This window comes from Lissotriton vulgaris, chromosome 9 (assembly GCF_964263255.1).
Source record: "Lissotriton vulgaris chromosome 9, aLisVul1.2, whole genome shotgun sequence".
In the NCBI taxonomy this organism is placed as follows: domain Eukaryota; kingdom Metazoa; phylum Chordata; class Amphibia; order Caudata; family Salamandridae; genus Lissotriton; species Lissotriton vulgaris.
Window position 1 is genome coordinate 73,797,070 of NC_141697.1, and position 24,748 is coordinate 73,821,817.

At 44.0% G+C, this 24,748-nt stretch overlaps 1 protein-coding gene across 4 annotated transcripts in view; it reads left to right on the forward strand.

Annotated features, from left to right (window-relative positions):
• Positions 1–24,748, forward strand: part of SIPA1L1 (signal induced proliferation associated 1 like 1) — an 847,070-nt gene that overhangs the window by 357,003 nt on the left and 465,319 nt on the right. For all 4 annotated transcript variants that reach the window (XM_086937055.1, XM_086937054.1, XM_086937056.1 and 1 more), the window contains exon 5: positions 21,971–22,101. In XM_086937055.1, coding sequence (XP_086793181.1) covers positions 21,971–22,101 — 131 coding nt within the window. The remainder of the gene's footprint in view (positions 1–21,970; positions 22,102–24,748) is intronic.

The following is a 24,748-nucleotide window of genomic DNA, read 5'->3' on the forward strand; positions in this document are numbered from 1 at the left end:
TTAGTGCCGGACTTTATCGTAGAAATCAGCTCGGTCTTAATCTTTTTACAATTAGAATTATACCAGGCTGAGATTCGAGTCTTCTTCTTCCTGGTCACCACCACCGGGTAAAAAACCTCTCCTAAAGTTCCCACTAAATCTGTGTGGATTTGGGCTAATTTCTCATTTAAATCTATGGCTCTAGGTTGGTTAATTAGTCCATCTATTTCATCTAGCTTGGGGAGTGCCAATTCGTAAATTTTATTTATGGACTCTTTTGAACTTACTAATTTCCCCCATCTTACCCTGCGTCTATTGTTGCATAAAATCAAAATCCCTATGTCTTCACTGGGGGCAATAGATGACGACCCTGCTGCAGGAGCAGGGTGGGCCATATCTAAACAGAGGGCATTATGGTCGCTATCTGATCTTTCTATTACCCTAAAATCCTGGACCTTGGACCACAAGCCTGTATCTACAAAAATGTAGTCCAGGCGCGATTCGTGGTCCTTCCTATTGAAGGTACACGCTCAAGGGGTATCAGATGGAGTGCGCCCATTACAAGCCCTCAAGGCAAAGTTCAGAGTCAGGGACATCTGCACCGCTAGAGGGGACCATGATTTTGGATGGGGGGATTGGCATGGGTGGGGATCCCCCAATAATCGTCTTCAGCAGTTAGGGCACCCTCCTTCAAACCTTCCAGGGGTTCGAAGTGGCAGTTAAAGTCTCCACCTATCAATATCTTGCAATCGGTGGGAAGTTGCCCCAGGAATGATGATAGGTCATCCAAAGTGGGTGATTCCATGGACGCACTGACTGGGCGCGAGTACACATTGACAATCGCCAGATTGAAGGCGTTAGGCCATTTAAGAAGAACACACTGTATGTCCTCCGAGAAGGTTGGTATTATCTCTGCACTACAGCCAATGTGACTGGCCACCCAGACAGCGAGTCCACCAAAGGCCTCCCTTTACCATTCCACTTAGCATTGATGTAAAAAGTTGCGTAACCTGCCCTGAGAAAGGGTTCCCTAGCCCAAGTCTCCTGAAAGAGACAGATGTCGTTGCTACCTTCTGGGGAAACCCAATCATTTGAATCTAATTTATTGGCGATACCTGCCACATTCCAGGAGAGGACCTTCATTGGTCCTACGGGAGTCTTAAGTTCTGTCCCCCTGGTCCTCTCGGCAGCGTTACCTATAGATGGTAATGCAGACCTATCCGGTAATACACCCAAATCAGTTGAAGCTTCAGATGTTAGATTGGAACAGAATGGTCTCGGGATAGATTAGCGGGATGGCCCCGGGGACTGATAGTAGTTGTGCTCTCCAAGGGAGATGCGATAAGGTCTCGGTTGGTGTTATCAATTGCATCTATTCCTATTCCCAACCAAGCAATTTCGGAAACTACACCTTGAGTATCCCCATCAGATGCGCCCATCGGGAGTCAGTCAACCTGGTCGAGGAAAATGTATCTATTGGGGTGAACATAATTGCTATAGACAAGGGTATCATAGCGAGGGGGCCTATACCTTGACCCATCAACAGCAAATTCTACCTGGTCCAGCCGTCGTCCTTCCTCAGGGTCGCGTCTCCAACATTAGAATAGAAAAACAACAGGGGTACCAGTTCTATGAATGTGTTCCCTGAACTCCCAAACCAATTGCAGATGTAGGTAGCAACCTGAGAACTCCTAAAACTTACGATTATGCAATCTCCCCCTTTTTTCTTAACAGTGTACCCAACCCATGGGACCCTTCTGACCATCAATACTTCTCCTCTCAGTAGGGCCTGTGAACATTTAACCAGCTAATAACTTTGTTATGTAGGGAGTCAAAAGATTCCACCACGTTACTGGAGAGCTCAAGTACTCCCATCAGAATTACAGTATATGCCGCCGCCTCTGGGTGGAGAAGCGTGGCTCAGTGGTTAGAGGCGGCAGACCCGGAAGCTGAGATCGGCCGTGGACCAGGGTTCGATTCCCCGCCTCGGTGGGTCTCGGGCTCAAAATTCCACGGAGTCGACAATTCTCGCTCCGGTGCCTACTCGACTCACGGGGTCACACTCTGCGACTTTGGGCAATAGCTTGCTTAATCTCCACTACGGCCCCTCGCGGCGGGATGCCTGGCTTTCACCTTGTGGATACCCGGCCGGGGTATCTCACAGGGGAATACCAGGACGGGTTCCCTAAGCAAGCACCTTGAGACCCCTGGGTTAAAGTGTTGCGCTCTATAAATCGAAACACATTTACATTTACATTTACATCTGGGGGCATATTAACTGCTTTTCGCCGGTTGACGCTATTGCGAATCCGGTTGGGGCAGTCATTAACGTTAGGCAGTCTCTCCTGTCCCGTAGTGGTAGCCGGAGTAGGTAACTTCGACTTCCTGACAGGCGGGACCGGAGGGAGTTGCCTAGGGAGAGGTACACGGACATGTTGGGATGGGGTGATTATGGGGACGCTCTCCGTGAGAAGGGTAGTGGGCTGGGTTGAAACCACAGTAGTAGAAGCACTAGGCGGGAGAGAAATCCCACCATTAGTCCCATTTGCTCCATTAGTACTTAATCGCAACCCTTGCTGGTCCGCCCTACCCCCACTTAATTTTTCTATTGCTAGAAGTCTAGCCTCAATACAGTCCAATTTAATCGAGAGGGGATCCAAAAGATTTTTAATAATGTCAGTGATTGAGCAGATAATATGCTCCGAGGTGTTTGAGTGTCCCCTTCCAAAGATGAATGGACCAGTTTTCGAAGGTATGTGGTTGGGGACGAGGAGTACAGGGCTCGCCGTTTCAGTGATGCTCACGGCGGAAGATGTTCCTGGGGCATCAGAGCTGTCATCAACGGTGTCTGGAATGGAATCTACTTTGGCCCTTTTAGCAGCTTTGGACTTCCTCGATCTTTTCCTTTTCGGGACAGCGCCCTCGCGAAGACCCATGTGATCTGTTGCAGTAGAAACTTCTCCATGTCCATAGTTAAAACCGTCTGTGGAGTCGGGGAGGATGGCGCCTCATCGATGGTATGAGCTGAGTCTCGATCCCTGTGTGAGTTAGATGGTGTCCTCAACTGCTGCAGAACTGACTCTGTAGTTTGATTGATGCTATCCATAAGTGATAAGTGTGTAGCATCCAGCAGTAGTGACGATCTAACATTCGAAGAGGACCCTGGGGAAACTAGGTGAGAGCTTTCCATCCCTTCTGCTATTTGTTTTTCAACGACTGCAAGACCCTTGTTTACCACAGTATTAGCTTTAGCAAGAAAGCTGTCCAGAGTACCTGTAACCATGGTGGCCGCCTTGCTTCTTGTTTCCCTAGTTGTCATGTCGATCACGCCGTACTTCAGGGTAACCAGTCAAAGAATTGGAATTAAGGTATCCTGCTGAGCAAAAACTTAGGGGGGTCGCTCGGGCTGGTCTCTACCGCCCTCTAACGGCCTCAAACGGCCCGCCCTTTGCCCGGGCTTCGCACGGGCGCTTCGCGCAGGGCGCGTTATAGGATTCCTTATAAGGTAATAAGGGAGTGATGGGGGCGGGAAGAGTCCCAGGTGCGCTCGATCTCCTTCGCGCACTAGCTCTTGGGACTCGCAGTCCCGCTCCCTCGCTTCTCACCAAAGCAGCCCACCTTCCTTGGGCTGAAGTCGCCTCCAATCCGGGTAAAATTCCCTCTGGTCCACTGTTCACCGTGGAGTCAGCAAAGTCCCACATGCGGCTGCGAGCGGCAGTTGTCATCCTAGTTGCCATTTTCTAGCGCAGATGAATTTGGTACGAACGTCAGTGTGATATTTTACACCAATAAACATGAGCTCAGTATTGGTATGTAAATGTGCATGTATTTATATAGCGCAAATCACCGACCCGGTATCGAAGCGCTTGCTTAGGGAACCCGTCCTGGTATTCCCCTGTGAGATCACCCCGGCAGGGTATCCACAAGGTGAAAGCCAGGCATCCCACCGCGAGGGGCCGTTGTGGAGATTAAGCAAGCTATTGCCCAGAGTCACAGAGTGTGAACCCGTGAATCGAGTAGGCACCAGAGCACCGGAGCGAGAATTGTCGAGTCCATGGACATTTTAGGATTCAAGACCCTGCCGAGCCGGGAATTGAACCCTGGTCCCGGGCTGACCTCTGCTTCCAGGTCTGCCTCCTCTAACTAGTGAGCCACACTTCTCCACTATCATCTCAGATGAAGCATGAGTCCATGCAATCCCAATTCTCTTTAAGACAGTGTGCAATAGATTTCTCTGATTTGTGCATCCTTTCTCAGACATTTACTGGCAAGTCATTTTTTTAATTTACAATGAATATCCAGAAAAAACAGTTACACTGAGTAAACACAGAAAATCACATTAAAAAAACACTTAAGAGCATTAATAACAGTATTTTGATTACACGTCTAAAGGGAAGGTTGTGCTGTGCTCAGAAATTGCCCCCAATAAAAACTGTTCATTCACTAGGTTGAGTGTATGACATTGGTTTTAAATTTAGAATGCACAAACCAAGACTAAAGGTAGAACTGGAATCACAATAAATCATTTTTTTCAGTCCATGCCTGGGAAGTGCTGAAACTGCTTCATGTGCATACCTTAATTTCCTTTGCCTCGGATCTTTAATTATAGTTTGCTAAAGAATTCACAGGTCAAAACCTGTATTGAGAAGCCAACAGATACGACTTGGAATTAGAATCACGAATAAAACGAGTAAAAAGACTACAGCAGTGGAAAACAAAACACAATGCAAAAATGGTTTCATTATATAATCATTCAGTGTACTTTCGAGATATAAAATACCCCCTCATACAGTGCCTTGCAAGCACTACATAGGTGCTGAAATGATCCACCAATCAACCAATAGCATGAGGTACAAATGAAATACTCTACAGGAAGGCATGAAAGCCCACTCTATGCATGTTGTAAAGAATGGTTAACAATAGGTCATACAGACATCTGCATTATCAAAGCAGATCTAAAAAAGGAGAAATGGTTTCCAAACAAATGTCACTTGTTAGGAAGCTGTCTGGACTGTCATTGATCTCTAGACTCTATTTCATTTTTTTACTTCCGTTAAAGGCTTGGACGTAGTGGTAGAGTAACTAAATGGAAATAGTTATCTTGCATATCAAATGATTTGGTTTCAAAATTAGCTAACCGCTACCACACTGTCTAAAGCTATAGCCTACTGATTAAAGGGCGCCCATTCCCAGTAGGTGCTCCTAAGCATCACACAACTGTTTACTGCAATATGTTTGGGTTGCCAAAGATGTTACAGCCTAGGTGCATCTAAAAATCTTTTCAAATATTAGCCATGGTTTTTAATGTGACCTCGCAAGAGACCAATTATCTGCCAGAGTTGAGCCAACAGTTTTACCATCACGGGTATACCAAATCCTTACCTGATTTTGTCCCCAACGAGGTTATCCTCTGTAACACAGATAGCCTGGGCATCTCTTGTTAGAGCCACCGTGTTTAAAAAATGAACAAAAAACAGACGCAAACTCTGCTGCTTCTAGCATCTTGCTTGGCAAATATCCCCAGACATTATCTCTGTAGAGGGCCTCACTGACCTCTTTATCCTTATAAACCTTAAAACGTTTCAACTACTAGGATTTACTTTAAAACCATCAATTACCAGGTTCATATGAACTAGGTTTTTTTTTTGCCGCCTTCATGTGAAGAATGAAATAGAGGTTGGAAACCTGAATTATAAAATGTTTTTTCACATTGAATTTTAAAGCATTCTCTGATAATTGTTTTTCTTAATTTAAAGGATTTTCCAATTACCGTGGCATTGTTACTTAATTTGCTGATATAGCATTTGCTAATGCACTAATCGTCAAATACCTGTCAGAATGTTAATAATTATTTCTGTGCGAGCCAGTTTAATGGTGGCATCTGCGAAGGGTAATTCTGGGTATCTATCCGCTAGCAAAGGATCAAGCAGCGGCTTCAAAGTATGTTAAAGAGATTAATATTTATTTGAAATTGGGCAAACTGGGCAAGCCCTGTGATGCTGTCTAAAGGGACATATGGAATATGAGAGCACATGGTAAGCTTAACTCTGAGCATAGTTTTCCAGAAATCATTAAATCTGAGTTGTAGATTTGAAGTTCTGGAAGTATAGCATAAAGCATTTTTATCAAAGGACACTGTCAAGTCACTTCTATTGACAAATCATAAGATTGCAGGAACCTCAAATGCAATGGCGAATCAAGTTTTATGAGAATCATTGAAAAAACTTGATTGGTATGTACGTGTTCTCTACATCAAACTGGAAAGATGGGTGATTGAGCTGAGTGTCATTGCTTACCTCTGTTTTGACTTGCAGGTCATGAGTTTGCAATCTGACAAAGCTGTTCATTCAGTAGGTGTTTTGGAAATTGATTAACATTAAATGGAGTAATAACATGCTTCCAGTCTGCAAGAATTGTGGCATTAAGTGCTATATAAAGACAGTTGTATTAAAGTGTATAGGGGTCTGGAAGGCAGCAGAGTGTTGTAAAAGTGAGTTAAGAACAATCATGCGCATATGAGAGGTATAATGGGGATGGATTACTGTAGCTGAGTTATGTCTCTTTAATGTTGCATTCTCTTTCTCCTTTCCAACTAGGTGGAGTTGTCTACACTGAAATTATGACCGTAAAAAAGCTTCTCAAAGCTATCATTTATAATCAAGTGTCAAACCTTTCTCTTACCAGTGTGTTGCCACAATTCAACTTCATTGTGGCATTTTGTTTCTGGTTGTCTCCCATTGCAAGAATGTATTTCTGGTTTCATAATTCTAAATAAATAGATAAAATAGCCACTCATCTAAAACATGGTGTTCATGACAGACTTCCAGCAATGTTAATGGTTTTGCTGTTCTTTCTTAAGTTTATCCTCGGTAGGCTTTTGTGTCCATTTTGAGATCTTGATGAGTCTCTATGCTTTCTCTGTAGGACTCGAGCAGAAATTGCTGTAGACAAATGCACGAAAGATGATAGTAGGAATGCTTCAAAACAGTCTGAACCACTGGCAATTACTTTGGGTAGCATTCCAACCCATCTGTTCCACTTTGTGATGTGGCACAATAGGAGAAAAACAGTGGGTTTAAATGCTACACCAAGGGATTGTCAGGGGTTAGACTGTTTGCATGCATTCCCTCCATCACATTTGGGTGCTTGATGTAAAGCCCTTGTGGTCAAGGGTCTCCCTAGACATGGGTCCCTTGCTCACTCTGCCACATGATCCAAACTATATATCACTGACTAGGCCTAAATAGGGCAAAGCCAGTCTGGTTTTGCTTGTATCCCCTTCTATAGAGGGCCTCACCTGGCATTTTGGGTTGGACTGTTGCCATGAGGAGAGGTGTCAGTACTGATTTGCTTAAGTCAGACCTCTGTATAGTGTGGCACAGTGGGTGAAAAACAACAGGTTGGAATGCTACCCCAGTGATTGCCAGCGGTTATACTATTTGCGAGCGTTCCTCCATTCGACTTATATCTGTTCATGTCTATGGTAGAGCCAGTGATTCAGAATACCACTGACTTTGACTGTCAAATCTAGATGAGAAAGCTGCTGGGTCACACGCTTTACCCTTTTGGCATCTCCTTTAGGTTCCAAGTGGCTCATCCTGTTCAGGGGTCAAGTGATCACTCAGAAGGCAAACCCTGCAGGCATGCATATTTGTATGTTGCTCTTGAAGGAATAATACAAGGCATAGGACTTTAAGCTTTGTGGTGCAAGATCAAACATTAAAACCTGACCAGGCTTTTATGGTATTGTGGAAGAGTGCTTGGGCCTCTGAGCATGTTTATAGTTCTCTGTGGTTGATTAGACTGCCGAAGCTGAATCGCCTATTTAGGTCCAAAGGCCCCATTCCCACCTTTTGGCTATCATTGGTTTGATCTCTCTCACTAAGGGACCCTAAATTCCAGTACCAGTGTTATATAGGTTTGGTGCATCTGTATAGGGTGGGCTGAAAAATCCAAACCCCTTGCAGTTACCTAAATGACCTCAGAGTGAGAGAGGAATGAGGTTCTAAATCAGCAGTACAGATTGTGTTAAACATTTATTTTGATGCTTTTTCTGTGTCCTAGAAAAGTGACTATACATGAGAATGAAGATGAAAATGGACAGAAAAGAGCCTCTGATGAACCTGCTCATGGTTACTCCTCAACCTGTGCTACCATTTGAATTTAAACAAATACAACAGACTGAGAGTATTTCCTTCTCAGCGCATCATTGCAAGATTAATGATCATGCCTGGAGTTTGAATCTTCAGAGTTGTTTTCATGTTTCTCCTTGGTAATTCCTTTTGTCCCCTTAGGGCTTTCCTCAAACACCTTCATATGTATTTACATCAGATGACCTAGGCTTTCCTGGGTATTTGTTTACACCTGTATATTCAACTGCAACTACGGTCCACCTCCTCTGCCTATATTTCTGACAATTGTTCTGAAACCTAGACCTGTATTATCTAATGCGATAGCACAGGAAACAATTCATCCTTAACCTGCTTTATTAACAATTTCAAAGAAGGATTTCACCACTTTACTGATGACAAGACTACATTGCCTCTAGAGTCTTGTTCTTGCTTGCCTTGGAAATTAACTGGCACAGTTCTGGAATGAATATTTGGCCGCAACAATGGTGGATCTGTGAATATCAAAGGGAGGAATGTGATGGTACCCCAGCCCCCCACCCGCACTCCCTGACACTTCTTTTCCCAACCTCCAGCTTTGTAGTGAAGAGTGACTCTTGTGGTGAGGGCATTGGCAGAACCCCCATTCAGCAAACACAAGAGATAATGGACGGAGCGCTGAAACTTTTCAGACACTCACCCCCAATAACAGATCTGGGTTGAATACATCATCATTCTTTAGCTTACTTTACCACCTCATTTCAGACCCAACTATATGCAAATCAGTCTTGACCCTGTGCCTCATGGGAACAGTCCAGCCCGAACTGCCAAACCAGGTCTTCCCTGAACCGTAAACATGCATCCTGCAACCAGTTTCTGGGTAGCACCCTTCATCAGCTAGGCTAGCTTGAATCCAGTGGCAAAGTGAGCAAGGGACCCTCATTCACCCAAGTGAATATGGAGAAGACAGGGCTCGAAAAATCATAAAAATGTTACTAGACCTACAGGTCTAGTAACTTGAAAAATCTACTCGACCTAACTGTAATGTACTTGACCTCTGTCTCTGAAATCCGAGCAAATATGACTAGATGACAAAATTCAAAGTCATCTTTATTGCTCATTCACTTTGTGAGCAATAAAGATGCCTTTAAATCTTGTCACATTTGCTCATCTTTCAGAGACAGAGGTCAAAAGTCTTCCTACTCGCCAGAAAGGGTGGTAGGCCCTAAAAATAGCTTGTCCTGATTAAATCTTGTTTGCCATAGAGAGTGGATTTTTCGAGCCTTGGAAGAGGTCATGGGCGGTTGCTGGGCTTGCAGACAGGTGACTTTCCATGATGGCATTTTGCAATTATTAGAGAAAAGCTGTGGAACCCATGTTGTGGGAACAGATCTGTGTTACTGATGGAAGGAGTGAGAGGACCCATCCACCCTGACAGAGGCACGGCCTGAATAACCTAGTGATGCGGGACCCGAAATATCGTGGTTGTGAGCTAGAGAGGTTGTGCTGTCAAGTGTGGTGTGTGAGCAGACCTTCCCTGTTGGAAAGAAGGTGAGCAGTAGTCTCCAGGACAGATTTCAGACCAACAGCTCACCCGGCGGTTGACCATACATCTGGGTCAGAAGAAGCCACAGCTCCATTCCAGCTCTCTGGTGCGAAATCCAGAGATGAACTGGAGAGTGCTGATCTGCCTTATAATCTGCACTTTGCAAAACCCTGGTGGTCAGGGCAAAAGAGTTGGTGTGCTCCATCAGGAGTCTTCTGCTCCTGGGAGCAGTTTGTCAGTGTGTGGTCTGGCAGGGTGCCAGAGAAGAAAGAGACAGTTCTGCATTGGCATTGATCACTGGGCACGCAGATTTGACCCATCAAAGACCCTGAAATTCCACTAGGACAACAAAACTGGGCGTGGCTCTCTGCCCAAGGGCTGAAATCCAAACAGTGGTTCAAGTACAGCATTAAAAGTGAGAAAGGATTTAAAGCATAAGGAACTAAATTCTAAGACGTTGAGTTGAGAGGAAAAAAAGAAAAAGAAGGAACAAGAAAGCAGTGCTGGCCAACTGGTAAACCACCAAAACCCATGTACAAAAATACACTTTAGATTTGTAAAATTTACTATCAAAATTCATACATACAACAACAATGGCGTTCATAAGCTTACACAAACAGTGTTACAATTATAAACAATGACATGTGTAAACAAACAAGACGCGGCTGAGGGAAACTACAAAACTGGGTTCAAAGCAAAACTGAGACACACAACAAAATAATGTATCCTCTTCATTTAGAGCCACATGTTAGTGCCGACGGCGTTTCAACCCGTAGGGTAAAGGGTCCGCATTTGGACAAAACATCAGAAATTAGAGCGTCCACTGGATATCTACAAAATATCTGTATCATCAGGAGAAATTCCTCTGATTAAAAGGTGAATCCAGCACGCAACCTCCACTGCAGCAATCCAGAGACAGAAAACTCTATTGGCAATAGCTGGCCAAATTCGGAGTAATCAATACTTCTGCTGGAGTCCTTAATTTCCAGAGGTACAGAAAAATTGTGATCTAATCACAAGTTCAGAAAGTCCAACGGTCATCGTGGTAAAGGGAAATCAGTTGGTGTGCTCAATTAAATGCCGAATTTGTGCCGCTCGTTCCACCAGCATCCCGGTTCGCAGCTTCCACACTGAAATCGGAAGGGTAGCACAAAAGGCCTCCTCTTGAAATGGCCGGGGGCAGAAATAAAAGGGTTGACCCAATCAGGTAGATGCTCTAGCATCTACTAGGAAAGAAGCACCCGGGTAACAAAGCAGCAGAGACTCAAGAGAGAGCTCTGTATAGGTTACTGGTGAGGATCCACACAACATGGAGGAAAATGAAATGAACTGCTTTAGAGTTCAAGCTTTTAAGGAGCGCAAAGTGGAAATTGCATGAAAATGGACCCGCAGCAAAGCCTGAGGGGAAGTCCGCAAAGATGTAAAAGAAATCAGCAGCACAGTGGGCCTATTGGAAAATTCGGAATGGGCAGGTCAAAGATTGTAAGTCCCTTCAAGCATGCATGCTAATTTTGGAGTAGCAAATTATTCTGCACAGCAAGGGCGATGAGCTCAAACTTCTCAGAGTGGAATAACATCCACATCTGAGGGTCTCCCATAAAGCAATGTTGGAGGGAGCTTATCGAACAGTTGTAGGGGCTGTTCACAGCAGTCTTGGAAGTGGCAGATGATCAGCGGGCTGAGATTGAATGAGGACATATAGGTGCCCCCCATTGGTGCCCGCATTTACTTCCTAGTCCACTTCCACCAAGATATAGAGCGGACCATGAAAAAAGATATGCTGGTGGCTTGATCCCTTTGATAGAGGCACAGATTCACCTTCTTCAGCACCTCACTGCTGTGACATTGACAAAATGCAAAGCTTTCTCCAGTTGCTGACAAAGGGATCAAGTACAAATGGTTATTCCGGTCACTAGAGGAGGCTCAGAATTTGCTGCCATTGATGCCTGGGAAATCTGGTCATAAGGCTATTGGGTGTGATTGATACAGTAGGTCAGGCCCCCAGACCCTCTCTGACCATGGGTCAGGGAGTAGGGGGTGGTGAGAGGGAGAAGTCTAGAATGGAAATTAAACAATGCCTTCTTAAGGACTAAGTAGTGGTGGAGAGCCATTAAGGAGCAAAATAAAGAATACTCAAACAGAGCAACACATAGAAAGCGGGAAAGGCTATAGTAGTGTTGAAAGCTTTGAAGGCGATCTTGTGCAGTGCATTCATGAGGAACCAGCCTGCGTTAGGACGAGGATGACACTAGCAAACAAAGTGAGGCAAGAGTTAGAGGTTTGGAATTTTGAGACCCAACTCCAAAAGCTTATGGTGCAAATGTACCTCAGTGAGGGGTCAACTTTTATAAAAATGTCAAATTTCAAATCCCTATCCTTGATGAACAGAGCACTATATGAAGCTTTACTCCTTTACCGTGGGCAGGAATTTCGTATTCACTGCACCCTTGCAATCTTCGTTCCTTTCAATTTCTACTGGTTTATATCCCTGAAATCAAATGCTCCAGATGCAGTCGGAGCGCTTTCTCTTATTGTGTAGCCATTTACTAGAATAAACTCCTCATCCATCTCTAACGTACTCGCCTGTGCCCTAACCTGTTGAGGAAGAAATCCTTTTACCAGAATGCTCTAATAGGTAACAGCCATGCTCTATAAATCTATAATGTAACATTTTATTCCCTTTATCTGGCTGACCAGACTGATCGCGTTGAAAAGAGGGACTATTTGAGCTCTGAGTTTTCCCAAGTTATTCAGTGAGATAGCGGAGACCATGGAGGCTCTCATAACCAAAGATTATGTACTGCGGGAGATCATTTGCCTGAAACCACAAAAGATCTGCGGCATCTTCACAGCCATGTATTTTAAACTGATGGCTGGTTATTAGTTAGTCTCTGTACTCGTTAAGCCAGGCAAAGGACCTGGTCCAGTGTTCCTCTTACCAACCCATATTCTTACTTTACATAGAGACCAAGATCTTCACAGGAGTTCTGACTGGCAGAATTGGTAGGGTGCTACCATAATTGATTCATGTTGCCCACGCATGGATCATAAGAACTTGGAACTGCTGTGACATCAGTAATAAAGTTGGTGATATCGATAAGTGTAGGATGAGGGATGTTATGCCTCTCTCCAGGGCCGGCTCTAGGCTCATGGTGGCCCTGGGCAGGGAGCGTAGGTAGGGGGCCCGGAAGAGGGGTCCGGGCGGGGCGAAGCGCGCAGGCCAGTAAGAGGGGAGGGGGTCAGGGAGTTTAGAAGTGGAACAGAGCCGGAGGCCGCCAAATCCCTGCCAGGGGCCACCACGCAAATATGTATCCATCCTCAGAGGATTAATATATTAAGGATATATATTGGCGTGGTGGCCCCTGGGGTTTGGTGGCCCTGTGCAGGTGCACAGCTTGCACATGCTTAGAGCCGGCCCTGCTCTCTCCCTCAATGCTGACAAGGCATTTGATAGGGTCAATTGGGATCTGCAGGCAGGTGGCTTGAAGGCTTTTGGGTTTGGAGTGGAATATGTGGGTTTTGATATTGTATGTACCATCGAAAAACCTAATAAAAAATTGAAATTAAAATCATCTTTTTTTAATGTTCTAGCCAAAGCATAACATCTTCGAAACACCATAACTTAATTTTTCTGCCATTCAATATCACATGTACCATCAACTAGAACAACAAGCTTTTACACTTGATGAGACCCTACTGAAGAAAGAAATCCAAGGCTCACACCTCTTCAGATACACAGTTGCATTCCTTATCAATATCAGACTTGATAAGGATGCCTTATCAGTTAATTATCACTCTACCAGACAGGGTCCTGTACTGGGTGATGATTCCACCACACGCCCCACACCTCGTGATGTTTCTGTGGGCACCCCCTCGATATATAGACCTAGGTCTCTGCTTTAGCACAGTAAACCATGCCTTGAGTCTATTCTCTTATAGAGGGACCCTATCCAATTGCCAATATCGAGCCATGTGTCTTTTTGCGATATGTTTTCTTACTGATTTCAAACTTACCTCAAATGGATCGTTCCAAGCCCTTTCTATTGAACAATTTATTGTATTATCTACTCGAAAAAGACCACATTCAGAGTCGGCAGGTCTGACAGCTTGGGACACAGAGCATTGCCCTCCTTGGGATAGTCCTTTCTTAGTGATAGAGAGTACTTGGGCACTGGTCACAGTAACTTTGGGGGAGGGTATAGCTCCTTCTCAAGAAAGCAGAAGCGTTGAGAGTAAATGAAAGAAAAGCTGCCAAAATACATCTCTTCCCAAACAATTGTTCAATGTTGATGTCCTTTTATAATCTTCAGAACTAGCACACAAGTTTTCTGAATTTTTTTACATGATACTGCTGGTAAATTCCTTTTTTGAACTCATAAGCCAAAGATTCTGCCTTACAACAGCTAGAAATCATGAAGTACTGATAGACATTCACAGCTCTTGCGTGCTGTTTTGCTTGTCTAAAGTACAGGTATCTAGGTCTCAAGGATTTATAATGTTCACTGAAACGTTGAGAAGGTCCTGGATTTGTCAGTTGACATGTATTCTTTTTTTCCTTACCCTGAAGACGTCCTTGAAAAAAATATACCAGGTGTAGTGAGGACTGTGTCTAAGTGCTCTTACTATCCGGCACCTGAAGGGTGTTTACCGTCCTTCACAAGCATCCAATGCCTTAAAGGACAGGTGGACTTCAACAAGGAAGCAATCATCTGTTTCTAATGGCTATCTAGAGAGTGCATATTTCGATGTACACTCTAGTCTACATCTTAGTCTGCCACCATCACAAGTGCAGCCAAGAAATATGCATCACCTCTGTTGAGAAGCTCTGCTACTATCCTTGCAAACAATCAGGGGGGCTCCCTCAGAAGTAGGAGGACAGCGTTTCTTTTTTCAAACTCATTACTGTTACATCAGTCTGGATTAGTGGGTACCAAGAATATTGTTGGGAGGTCTCTTTTAATTGTCTTCCGATTTCCTTTTCTTCATTTCAAATATGTCCGAATGAACTCCTGAACTGTCGCAGGAAATTTCGAGAGAAAAAAACAAAACAAAACTGATGGGCGGAATGGCTGTATTTTCAAACACTAATTACTTTGGGTCGCTCACCATTGTTCCCATTCAGAAAGGAGGTTCAGACTGAGTGGTGTCTTTTGGGAACCGGAGTGATTTTCATATGATTGAGCACTGCTTGTAATTGCACAGAGAGCAACATAATAATAGAGTGGAGACAAAGGTGGTTTACCAGTGTTTAAAATTAATTCAAGCATTCCAAACATCACATTTTCCTTTCTTCAGGATATTCGTATGCTGCCTAATTCCTGGTCAAGAGAGGGCCTGTATTCCACTGATGTATTTGTACTTTGAAAGGCTGAGGACTATAGGCCTATATTAAAGGTGTAGAACCTGAACCAAGTTTCTGGTGACTTGTTTTACATACTGACTGGTACATAGTCTGGTTGTGTTGCACCAAGAAGCCCGGCTAACATTTGTTGACCACCAAGATGCCTACTTTCCTATGTCCATCACTGAAGAGTAGCTCCTGTACCAAGGATATACATGAAGGTGCTTTCTGTGGTGGTCTTCCATATGCGCTTGAAGCGACCGTACTTATACTCTTACTTCATTGACTTGTTCATGGGTGCCCGGGAGATCCCAGTTTATAAGTGCTCTGATTGTTATGCTGTACGAATGGTGCATACTCTGCCTGCAGTAGTGGGGGTGCTGACTCAATAGTCCACTGCACTTTGAGAGACCAAACATTGGCACAGTTATTTCAAAGGCTGCTCAAACTTCATCTATCTGAGAATGAGATGTTACGCAATCTGCCCTCTCACTGGGCTCATCTTCAGGAGAGCCAATACATTATTATCTGAAACAGAATCTTAAACTGTCTCATGCCGTGTTGAAAGTAAATTGTTCAGCTAGGCCAAATCTTCAGCCGCATATCTCTTAAACAAAAATGACTACATACTCCTCTTGGCTGCTTCCTTTCCTTTCACAACCCTTCAAATAGTTCAGGTTGTTATTTCATCTTGTGTCTACTACTGCAATTGACTTAAACCTATCTTCAAGTGTCTTTGTATGGTGCACCAGGCGTTCTCCCACACTGTTTGCTAGATTGCTTAATTTGTTAAATCTTCAGGCCCATTTTGACATGTTCTTAACTTTAAAGTCTTACAAGGTACAATAGAAAGTGGTGAATTAGCTGCTCCTTCCCCTATCTTTGAGCCAAGTGTTAGAATGAGCTGCCATCACCAAAAGGCAATCCTGTAAGGCACTCGGAGAGATGCTTAACCCTCCCGTTTCTCTGTATTCAGCAAGGGTCCATCTGTTCTCCTCTCCTATGTTGACCGTGATTTAAAACGTATCCACAACTGAACTCCGGATGTTATATTTCCTGGTGTCTGCTTAAAACCGGAAGCTGCTTTATGTAAGATGACTGCCTGCTAAAGAGTAGATTTAGTTTGAAAACCGTTTCATCAAAAAAAAATGTTTTACTTAAAAAGTAACTTGCCTGATACGTACATAAAAGTAGCCTAAATCTTATTTTTTTATTTTATGCAAACTTCAACATGCTTAAAAATTGAACAACTATGACCGAACTGGAATTCCAACTATTTTACAATGGGCTTGAACGAAAGCTCATGTTAAGTCTAATCTACCAAACACCGCTTTCTGGTTGTGAAAGACATTGTGGGCTTGCCAAGAGCATGTAGGGGTTTGAAGCCTTCTTATTACTTACCATTGGTTGGCTTTCCTAGAACTCTCATTTGCCTGCCTCTTATTTATGTCCTAGAATGTCAATCTTGAGTTTGTGCCTCCTATGGTGCATAACCTTTTTACTATCTCTTTTGAGTGGATGGCTTCTTTGCTTCCACTGCTTGCTTTTCAAACTCAAATGTTTTCACTTGGGTAAAGCCCTCCATCAGAGTGCATGCATTTTTCAGCTGTCTCCCTCGTCTAGTTCTAAACCCCTGCACTCTGTCACCCGTGTGAATCACCCTGCCACCGACCGTTTTACATTTGCCATTGTACTTCCCTCATTGCTTTCTCACCTGTGATCTCCCCACCTGCTTCATATTCCATTACCACCATCTGCCTCCATCACCTGTTGCTTCTCCTACCCACTTCTGCCCTACTGTTATTTCCCCATCTGCGTCCTCCTTCTGTCACCGGTTGCCTTTCCTTCACACCCCTGTTGTCTGTGTTCCTTCCATCCAACCCTCCCCATGTTGCTTCATCTCACTTGTGTCTTCCGTCCCCTCCCCGCCCCCCTCCCCCCATCTGCGCCCTGTGTGCTGCTTCCCTTGCTTAAAAATAAGAACTCTTTAGCTCTACCTATTGTTTTAGGACAAGCCTATTTGCATGTGCTGTCTCTTGTGAAGCATATCTTGGTTGTAAAAAAAGCATAAAGGAGCTGCTTCGAGCCCACCCAATCAATCAATAAGGAGTTTATAAACCGCGCTAGTCGCCCGAGAGGGGGGAGTGGGGTACAGCTCCGGGTCAGTCGAAGAGCCAGGTCTTGAGTCTCTTCTTGAAGGTGTTCAGAGTGGGGGGGGGGGGGGAGGCGGCGGCATCTGATGTTGACTAGGAGCTCGTTCCAGGTTTTTGCTGCGATGTAGGAGAAGGCTCTACCGCCTGCTCTGCGGATACGTGGGGTCTCTGCCAGGGCGAGGTTTGTTTAGCGAAGGTTACTCTTGGGTACGTGAAAGGAGACTTTCGTTGAGGTATTTGGGTCTGGGTCCGATGTTGTAGAGGGATTTGTAGGTGTGGGTGAGTAGCTTAAAGGTTACATTCTTCTCGATGGGGAGCCAGTGGAGGTCTCTTAGGTGTGGGTTCATGTGTTCATATTGTGGCGTTCCGAGGATGAGTCTGTCCGCTGTGTTCTGGATGGTTTGGAGCTTGTATAGCAGGGTTTTGTTGATTCGGGCATAGAGGGTGTTGCCATAGTCCAGTCTTCTTTTTACTAATGCGTGGGTGACGGTCTTTCTGCATTCGTGGGGGATACACTTGAAAGTCTTTCGGAGGATGCAAAGGGAGTTGAAGCAGGACGAGGCGACGGTGTTGATCTGGCAGGTCATGGTAAGGGAGGGTCTAAGATGATGCTGGGGTTCTGGGCGTGGTCCTTTGGCGTGGGTGGGTTTCCGATAGCAGGTGGCCACCAAGTGCTGTCCCTTGCTGTGGGGGAGGGTCCAAGGACAAGGACCTCTGTCTTCTCAGAGTTCAGTTTCAGGCAGCTGTCACTCATCCAGGCTGCGACGTCTTTCATTCCTTCTTGGAAGCAGAGTCTGATTTCTTCGGGGTTCTAAGTGAGAGAGAGGAAGAGCTGGGTGTTGTCGGCATAAGATACTATGCTGCGCCCATGCTGTCTGACGATGGCGGCGAGGGGGGCCATGTAGATGTTGAAAAGCGTGGGGCTGAGTGAGGATCCTTGGGGTACTTCACAGTTGATCTCGTTAGGTTCGGAGAGGAAAGGACGGAGTCTGATCCTTTGGATTCTGCCGGAGAGAAAGGAGTGGATCCAGTTGAGGGCGGTTCCTCATATTCCGGCGTCGTGGAGTGTGGCTGCGAGAGTGCGGTGTGAGGCGGTGTCGAAGGCTGCGGAGAGGTCTAGTAGGATAATGGCTGCGGTGTGGCCCTGGTCGAGTAGCATAAGAATGTCATCGGTGGCTGCGAGGAGGGCGGTCTCGGTGCTGTGGTTGCTGCGAAATCCAGACTGGGAGAAGTCGAACATGGCGTGCTCTTCGGTGAAGGTGGTCAGCTGGGCGGTGATGAATCTTGGTGACTTTGGCTGCGAAGGGAAGTAGAGAGATGGGCCAGTAGTTTTTCAGGTCTGTTGGATCGGCTGAGGGTTTCTTGAGGAGGGGCTTGACTTCTGCCCCCTCCAAGTCATCGGGGAAGATGCCGGATTCGAGGGAAGTGTTGATGGCCTGGCTTAGCTCGGGAGCTATGGCGGCGGCTCTGTGGTAGATGTGCAGTGGGCAGGGGTCCGTGAGAGCTCCTGAGTGGGTTTTCTTCATGGCCTTCGTGGTGTCTTCAGTGCTAGCAGGTTTTGAGGTGGTGGTGATCGGCCTGTTGTGGGTGGTGGTGTCAGGAGTCTGTTCGCTGAAGTTATGTTATGTTATTATTCTTTTATAAAGCGCTATATCACCCGAGGTATCTAAGCGCTCACGATGGACACATAACACTGGTAAGAACACGCAGCCTCCCACTACGATGAACCCCCAAGCTTCCAAGAAGAGCAGCGTCTTCAGGTGCTTTCTGAAGATGAGAAGATTAGTTTCTTTCCTCAATCTGACTGGGAGCAAATTCCATACTCGGGGGGCCATGCTTGAAAAGGCTCTGCCACCCTTGGATACTAGGCTGAACTTAGGGCATGTCAAATTACACGCGTTAGCAGACCGAAGGGTGCTATTTGGTACATATTTAGTCAGTCGGTCCTTGATATAGATAGAGGCTGAGCCATGGACCATGTAGTGATGATGGTGATTAACCCCAGCGTATGATAAACAACATTAATACTGGTAAGTTTGTCTTTGAACTTGAGGTCAGTGGTAAAACATCAAACCATAGGGATTCCTGTTGCTGCAACAGAAAATAGATCACAAAGGATAATTGATTAGTCTAGCAGAATTGGTAAATCCGTTCTGGGTTAAGAAGTATCATCGAACCATATATAGGTCCGTAATGAAAATTAAAATCCAGATCGATGTCAGCTGTTGCAGCAGTCTCTAGCCGATGTTTGTCTCTGACTAACAGTTGTATAAAGAAGACATTAAGAGTATAGGAAATTGTTAAATCGCAGACAGGAGACCACAAGTTTCTTCCTCGGCGGTTTAGAAATACAGTTGACAAAGGCCTGGTATTTCATAACTGATTTCCAAATGCCACCCCTCCCAAAACACAGCCAGTCTTCAGACTCTTACACAGAACAGCTTAAGCATTGTAGGGCCTTTTTGATATGTGATTCATAACTTTAGAATGTTCTCCTGGGAGCTGAATTATGAAAGCAACTGTCAAGATTATCCATTTCCTAATTAGGTGTGTGCTGCAGCTATGGTTCCTTTCCGAAATGGGCTAGTGTTAAGAAACAATGTGTTGGCAATCAAGTATTGGCAAGCCCAATATGTCTCGGCTGTAAAACCTATTGAATTTATTAATGCCTTTTAGCCATGCTGTGCAAAAAAAAAGCAATAACATGGGTTCTTTTTGTAGCAATGCATTCAACACGTATGAACATGATTACAAAAGCACCTTTTTTTGTTATCACGGAACTGAGATGGAAAGTAGCATGAAACTGCAGTTTCAAAGTTAAGCAGGGAATTTGGCAAGGGGATAAAGCAACTTGATTAGGGAAAAGTAACTAGGGAGAGAACATGGGCAAAAGAGGGCAGTATGTAATGTGTGGAGGCAGAAGCATACTGGTGACTGAGCTACAGAAGTATGGGTAGGGGGGAGAAGCTCAGGAGCAAAGCACACAAGGGTGTAGAAAAGCACACGAGGGAAACTGTTGGAAAATGCATGCAGCCCCATTGAGTGGTGAAACAAAAAGCTAAAAGTAGTTCCTAAGAAGCATAGACGCCAGTCAGTGAAAATGATGGTAAAGGGCTATGCTCCATGGGATGGAAAACACAAGATTTAGGAAAAAAACATCAAGTAAGGGGCATCTAATTGAGAGTGACAAGAAAGCCAACCTATGGTAAGCAATGGGCGGGCTGCAAGCCCCTTGGATGCTGGTAAGTCTACAGTGTCTTTCCTGGCTTGACAGTATGTTGGGAAATGATTGGGTGGGGAAGGTGTGTCTCATTACCATGTGGGCTTGGTGTGAAAAAAGATGCTGACTGATATGAGGGAAAACCAAGAAAAAACAACCTACCCTGAAAGTTTTCTGGTAACACAACAAATGGAAAACAATTCTGTCCTCTATATTTGAAGAGTTATTTGCTTGCTTATAACATCAAACGTTATAAGGCAAAATGTAATTTTGTGGCGTTGGAAAGTTCTCTAAAAGCTTGAAAAACAACTTAATAGATAAAGCATGTAACACTGTATTTGAGCATTTATGTTCTTTATATTCCTTATTTCCACTTAGAACTATGGAGAACGCTTCGAGGCAACCTATTCGGCTGCAGCTTTCTGAAAATGCCTCTATGTAAATATTCGCTTAAGCCATTTACTTGCATATGGGCCATGTGTCCATTGGCTGAAATCCATAAGCATCATGTTACTTATGTAAATTGAATCTGTCTGACATTCCTCTGGGAGTGTAGGTGGAGAAAGTATCTTCTGGTGTTTTGGTAAGGAGCAGCAGAGTGGGATTTTTCAAATTTCCTTGTTAGCTGATAGATATTTCTCATTTATATGTCCAAGCCCATGGAGACTGCATATTATTGATGAACACATGGATAGTGAATCTATAACCCTATTAAGTAGCCATGTCCTAATGATTCTGGAACAGCTAGAAGGTATTAAAGTGCTTATGGTAGATGACTTGTTGTAACTGGCCCATTTGCAAGCAAACTTGCAAACGAGTCTAATTCATAAAAGGTCTTGGTGTGGAATCCGAAGTTTGGAATTACTGTTGATTTTTTTTAAAGCAATTACAATTACAGTGAAGATTTGAAATGAGTAGGGAATTATGAAAAGAGAAGCTAGGAAGGGTAAAAAAGAAAATGCAAGGACAGTGTAGTCTGTTTTTTAAAATGAACAGCAAGCAAAAGAGGAGGAAGCACAAGAACGGAGAGTCTGAAATGGTAAAAAAGACGAGGAATTTAAGGTAAAGAGTAAATAAATAGGAATGTGTTATGGTGAGGGGGAAAATGGCGTCCACATTTGAGAATTAATAAAATAAAGGTGTTTTGGTAAAGAATGGAAGAGTGGAGGTCTGGGATAGCGAGGATTGTTGTGGATAGGAGTGGTCAGTGAAAAAGGAAGGTAGGTTCAGAGCTCACCTTAAATGAAACAAGACTAGAAGGAGGGCATGGGATAGTGGGAGATAATTTTTAATGGAAAAGATTAATTGAAACTCTCCTAGTAATGTTCCCTGCTTGGCGTTTTGTATTTGAAGTTGGTGGTCACTGTTGAGACTGCAAGGAACCAGCCTGGGCACCCAAAATAGTTACTATTAGGGAGGTTTAGAAGTGACGTAGTATCTAGTAACAATGACTACACATAGCGGTTGCCATGAGCTTCGTAAATCAGGATGGCCGATAAAGTTTGTACTCTTCACATCAAGGTGGTAAATTCAGCTGATTGGTTTCTTGCGGTGATATTGTGTTTGGCATGTGACTCAATTGGTGTTGAGATATGTGCTAAGATATCTATTTGCTTCTTTCAGAACACTGGAATTATTTCGGCACAGATGAAAACCTTGGTCCAGTGGCCATAAGCATTCGAAGGGAAAAACTAGAGGACGTCAAAGAAAACGGACCCCAATACAACTATCGGATCATTTTCAGAACGAGTGAGGTGAGCTTCGCGAACGAACAGGAATGACTATTCCAGTGCGCAACAACTTGACTCAATTACTTTTTTAATGGGTGTATTGCTTGAACAGCCAACATTGCTGGTATTTGGAAGAACTGTAAGATTATTCTACCTGCACCAAAACAGAAAAGAATAGTAGTGTATTGTAATGTTGCATGACAAGTGTTCAATATGCCTAGCTGCCTGGCTAGATTTGGAAAAATTCTAAATTCCATCTGATTTTGAGCAAGGCTGTGGTCTCTGCATATTCGATTTTTTGTGTATGTTCCATGCACTATTCAGTGTTCTATTCTTAGGCTCCGTTAGTCCCTACATCTCTGTAGCCTTTCCCACGCCTTATTGTGCTAAGCAGAGCGTAATTACCTAAATAGCTACTCTTAGAACGTGTGCCCTAGGTTTAAAGAAAACATTTATGGAACTTACTATTCGTCCTTTTGTCATGCGGGGTGGAGGGGCCACCACTGTTTCTGCAGTTTCAGACTTCTTGAATGACATCCATATAGCTGTCAAGCTTCTAATGTATTCACCGCTCCGCGACTTCACAACTTTTGTTGGATGTTGAACACCACAGAGATCTCAGCCTCCTAAATAGCGGTCTTTCTATGACCGTACTAATGCTTGTTTTATTCTTTTAAACACCCAGCGGTCAAGTTCATTGGTAGTGTTTTTATTTCAACTTTATTATATACAAACAGTGTTCTCTCAGATCACCACTCGCCCTTTCCTTTCACGATTACCTGCATCGTTTACTTTTTTTTTTTAACTGGTCATACGACTCATTGAGCTAAATCTGTTCGCGACCACTTAGTTTAACTTAGCAAGTTGGGATGCCACTTTTCTCTGCTCTGAGTCTGAGTACCCCCTTTTCTTGCCTAGTGTCTTTCGTCTGTGCATCTTGGTTGCCTGGCCTAGCAATGCCTATTTATGCCTTTCTAAGAAAGGTGTCCCATTGCTGAAGTGCCAGCTACCCTCACTGGAGAAGCCACTACCTCTGACAAAAGGCAGCCATGATGACTGTCCTGCATAGTATTGTTTTTACATTAAGATGAAAGTTCATATTGCACAAAGTCTACTGCATTTTAGACCGAGTCTTTGAGATAATGGAGTGGTAACATCACTAGGGGAAGTGGTTGAACCATGGTAGCAAGAATGAGCAGAATCATTCAGAAAATGTGAATTATGGTGAGCTTTCATAAGCCTGCTCTTCATTATTTTTCACCCGTACGCTCATGGTAACAAGTTATAGGTTAATCCCACATTATGAAAGAACATATTTATATTGTACTTTTTTTTACGCTTTTAAACACTATTGTTTAAATTATCCACATATGTCAACTTTAGAAATTTGGAATGTAGAACTAATGATATATTGTAGCCTAGACATACATACAGTGGTTGCAGATATTCTTGAAACAAGTTTTGAGCCCCTGTCCATGTTCCAAGATTTCAGCCTCTTTGAACTCCAGAGGACTTCTGGGTCATGCATTTATTAAAAGTGAAAAAACAGTCCCCCTTAGCACAGTTTTCATGTGGACTGAAGAAATGTGTCCGTGCTGTACACAGCTTCTTGAATGGTAGCTTAATCCATTCTTTAGCATGTGTTCTTCGAATTGAACATTAGATAATTATTTCACATACAATCCAAGTTGGCTTTGATGGCTCTTAAGGCTAATAATTTAATGTTTTATGTATTCATATTCTCAATGTTCCATTATGATTTCAGTGTAGTAGCCCATTCTCTCTGCCAGCAAGTTCAGACAATTAGGAATTGCTCTAGATATTAATTTTAGGTTATATTACTGCACAGATAGTAAGACTTTTTTTAAATGCCCTTTATCTTATTTCTTTTAATAAGGAAAATAATAATCTTCTCAGAAAAGTATTATTTGTAGCTACAATCAACAGGCAAAGTAAGTAACCAACTGTCAGAAATGGCAGTTTTTGGGGCCCAAATAGTTATACTAAAACTATCACACCTCACAGTTGAGCCCCCTAAATAGGGGGTCCCGAACACTCCTTCCTGTCACAAATTCTCATTAACAAGAATGTTTATCCCCTATATTCATCATAGCCTACTGACGGGTGCCAGTAGGTAGTCTTAGAGCATAAAGAACATAGAGTTTCTATAGAGCTGGAGGCAGCTAGAAGAATGTCCCAGGACCTAGCTTTATCAAAAAAATCATCCTTAGGTCACATTGCATCTGCCAAAACTCCCGAGCGTTTGACTGCCCCAGTAGCTATTATCACGCAGGCAGATATCCATCATACATCAGACACTATTTCACCCACGCCACCTAGTATATCAGGCCCAGCCCACCCACCAACTAACCAGAACTCACTCCCAAATGTAACTGATCTAGAAATAGGGGCACCTACTGAGTTTAGTCCTAAAACAAGTATGGCGTCTGGGGGTAAATTGTGTGCTATCAATGAGGGAACCGTCCTAAAACGGAAGCGCAACACTACATCTGCCTACTCTAGGAAGGCGGCGAAAGTTGCAAAGGCCCAATATTTCAATGGCAGGAAGCCTGTTGTAGAAAGTGCGGTTGATGCACCAGCCCAGGCACATTGTAGCGCCACAAAAATTCTCCCGAATGTGGATGAGGTTACACCGGTTGTTACAGTAGGA